The sequence below is a fragment of the Haplochromis burtoni genome, unplaced genomic scaffold, assembly GCF_018398535.1.
Source record: "Haplochromis burtoni strain Fernald_Lab_line unplaced genomic scaffold, NCSU_Asbu1 Contig_159, whole genome shotgun sequence".
Lineage (NCBI taxonomy): Eukaryota > Metazoa > Chordata > Actinopteri > Cichliformes > Cichlidae > Haplochromis > Haplochromis burtoni.
Genome location: NW_024582520.1, coordinates 261,234 through 264,782, shown reverse-complemented (window position 1 = coordinate 264,782; position 3,549 = coordinate 261,234). Strand labels below are relative to the sequence as shown.

The window sequence follows — 3,549 nt, the reverse complement described above, 5'->3', positions numbered from 1 at the left end:
ACACACACACACACACACACACACACACACACACACACTGATAGGTTTGTGTGTTTGCGTCAGGCTTTTTTGGGTCAGATCAGTCCCACAGAGCAGCGAGGTGTGAACTCTTGGAGAACAGGCAGTGCTTTTATTTGCAGTGATAAATTAGTCCAATAGTCAATGCAAATGTGCAATCAATCAATCAATTTATTTATAAGCACATTTAAAAACAACACAGATTGATTAAAGTGCTGCATGCAGTAAAAAGTAGAACAAACACACAGAGAATGAAACTCAGTCACAATTCAAAGCTAAAGAGTAAAAATGTGTTTCCGACGTGTTTCAAAAATGTCGAGTGTTGGAGAGACGATGACCAGGCTGTTCCAGGTTTGTGCGCAGCAATCACAAAGGCCCGCTCTCCTCTGCGTTTGTCCTGTGGTGCTACGACGTCCTGCGATGTTCCCAGCAATGACCCGCGCTCGTGAAATCCTACAGCAGGCAAGCAGTCCGTCTGTCTGCTCTCACGTCACAACTATCGGGCTTGGCGAAATATTCTAGCGCTGACCGTCACCTGACTCCGCTGTTAAATAGCTCTGATGATTGCAAACAGCTGGAAACAGCTTCTGGGTCAGATGCCCTTCAGCACCTGACTTCCGGAGCAACTTCCATAAACAACCCCAGAAATGGAGAGGGAGAAAAAACAGGAAAGAAAAAACCCGCAGGCAGGTCGGGGAGCGTCCGATCGCGTCACGTCTTTGCTTTGGCTTCTATTATTTTCTGTTCATCCATTTCTTCCTTCTGTCTTTCCTTTGCTCCCTCATCCAGCTTCCGTGTGCTGTTCGGTCGTTCGTTTCCTTCGATGCTTTGATCCGTTCTCACTGTGACTTTATTTGCTCTTCTTTCCTCCTGATTGTTCTCACAGACTCGTGTTTGTGCTCTGCCTCTGTCGTCATGCTCAGCCGCAGTAATGCCCCATCGACGCACTTCTCCTTCTTCTTCACGCCGTTTGCGTCGAACGCACTCTGAAGCGCGGCCGTGAACATTTCGAGCTCCGCTTCCGAACAAACTCTGAGTGATACTGACGATCATCATCAGCTGTGTCATTAAAGCAGCACTTCAGTGTCAGGAAGGAAGTCTGGATTATCCGAGGAATTTCATCCGAGGCCACAGCGGCGATTCTTGATTGTTCGGCTGCGCATCCTCTCTGCAGAGGCCCAGGATGTGGAATGGGCGTGTAGGTCGCAGCTTTATGTTAAACATCCTTTCTTATTTTCTCTCTTTAACCTAAAGCAGTGATTAGGTCGTCCTGTCGAGTCTGTCGGCTGCCTCTCCAGAGAGGCCGAGGCACTCCGCCTGCACCGTCAGGCAGCCGCTAGTTTTCGTGTCTCTCTCAGCCTATCAGAACCTGGACGTATCTCCAGCTGACGGAGAGTCTGAGATCCTCTCCGAACGACAACGAGGTAAACGGTGACCGGTTCGGCCTGGAGGGAAGACTTGAGCTTGTTGTATTTCAGAATGGAATTTCAAAATAAGAGTGAGGAGATCGTTTAATTAACGCGATCGCTGGAGGTGTGATCTCTCTCTGATGGATTAAAACTAAAGATAGACCCACACCTGTGCAGCCCAGCACTACCTGTGACAGGGGGAGGGGCTAAAATAGCTCGCCTCAGAGGCGGTTTAACTGGTTGAAGCTGAAAACCATGTGTTTCACGCAAACGCTTTTTTCTATCTAACATTCACACGTAGTAGCGCAGACTGGGGATCAAACCTCCAACCTCACGATCAGTAGGTGACTTGCTCCACCCCTAACTCTGGTAAAGTCTCAGTGAACTCCAGCTGTAAGTCCAGCTGCCCGAGGAAGAAGAGCGTTATTCCGAGCAGACGTGAGTCCCGACGTCCGTGACGCTGACGGAAACTGTCTCACGTTTTTGTCCTGCAGGTTTGAGAAGGAGTCAGCACAGACACGGGACCAGTCCAGCGCCACCGCCATGCCTTCCAACAAATACTCTGCTGCTATCATGGAGAAGAGCAACAACATGACGGCCACAGTGAGTCTCACACACACACACACACAGTCATGGCCACTCCCCCAGCTGCTGCCTGAGCCAGCTGTGGGTTTAAAGGAGAGTGTGTATCGCTGCCAAGGCAGATGCCCGGGCAGGACCGCCAGCATGTCACATGAGTCTAATTGAGAATGCAGCTGAGACGTGTGCTCTTCCGATGCAGACACACACACAGACACACACACACGAACACACACACACAACACACACACACACACACACACACACACAACACACACACACACACACACACACAAAACAAGGAAACCAGAAATGTTTGGGAGACAGAAGGACAGAGGGAGGAAGGAGTTGAAGCGAGGAGGAAAGGATGGAGGGAGCACAGTGGCCTCTTTATAAGCTCAGCAAATGGATTCACTTCACACACACACAGACACACACACACACACACACACACAGACGCACACACACAGACGCACACTTGGCTCCTCCTGTCGTCCGTTACTTCCTGTCTTTCACTCATATATCACTCCGTCACTGATCCGCCACCATCTGCTTCTCTTCTTTCTCCACTTTCACCTCCTCCACCCGTTCGTCTCCTCTCGTCTCCGAGTGTTTGTGCAGCTTTTCTTTTCTGCTCTTTGGGATTCAGGGAAAGTCGGGCAGCTTTGATCCGTAACACTTCCTGCTCAGGGAATAATTTCAGGGTTTCTTTACCGCGTTTTGTTTTGGGAGTTCGGCGGTGATGTGAGTCAGCATCTTTTGATTTGTTGCATCGACGCTGGCTGTCAGCTTCAGCACCGTCCTGTGTGCGTAGGGGAGAAAGGCTTTTGGGTTAGGATGCACTCCTTCGCTCACCCTGCACAGGAGGAGGTAGGAGGAGCGGGTCATGACGCCGGCAGTGTAGACGTGTTGAACACAAACGCACACACGTCCGAGCTAATCCTAAGCAGGAAATACGAGGCCTCAGTTTTTGCCGTACTTGTGGCATGGGGCGGGTCTTCGCTGCTTTCCAGCCCCCCCGGTGAAAACGCTCCACCCGGTGTTTCTAATCATTCTGGCCGTCACTAAGACGATTTGACAGCATCATCGGAGCGCCGCGGGGCAGTCTGCTTCATGCCAAGGAATGTGCGTGACGTAGCCTGTGAGGCGTCGCGGGGTCTCAGTAAACACAAGCTCGATCTTTCAAAGAAGCGTCGGTGACCACAGCAGCGGGCCATAAAAGGAAGTGAAGCGTTGCTTTGTACTTCCTGTTGAGGCACAGGGCTGACGGATATCCAGGGAAGCAGGTTTGGGAGGACGGTGAGGATGATGATGGCGTGTGTGCTGACCTGGCCGACGCCGAGCCGTGTTTTGGTTCTGGTGTGAAACTAAACGAGGCAGAATGAGCGATTTAACGAAGAGCGTCAGTCACCTGGAGTTCAGTAGCTGAGAGCGGAGAGGAAGGCTCTGTGGTCCTTTGACCTGGATCATGCTGTTGGTGACAGTGTCTGACTTCACCTGGGCCTCATGTTGAGGAGGGGCTCAGCGTAGAGCCGCTGCTCAT

At 51.2% G+C, this 3,549-nt stretch overlaps 1 protein-coding gene across 5 annotated transcripts in view; it reads left to right on the top strand.

The window, feature by feature from the left end:
• Positions 1–3,549, top strand: part of dnmt3bb.1 (DNA (cytosine-5-)-methyltransferase 3 beta, duplicate b.1) — a 53,084-nt gene that overhangs the window by 10,185 nt on the left and 39,350 nt on the right. For all 5 annotated transcript variants that reach the window (XM_042225064.1, XM_042225062.1, XM_005933197.2 and 2 more), the window contains exon 2: positions 1,922–2,030. In XM_042225064.1, the coding sequence (XP_042080998.1) occupies positions 1,922–2,030 (109 nt within the window). The remainder of the gene's footprint in view (positions 1–1,921; positions 2,031–3,549) is intronic.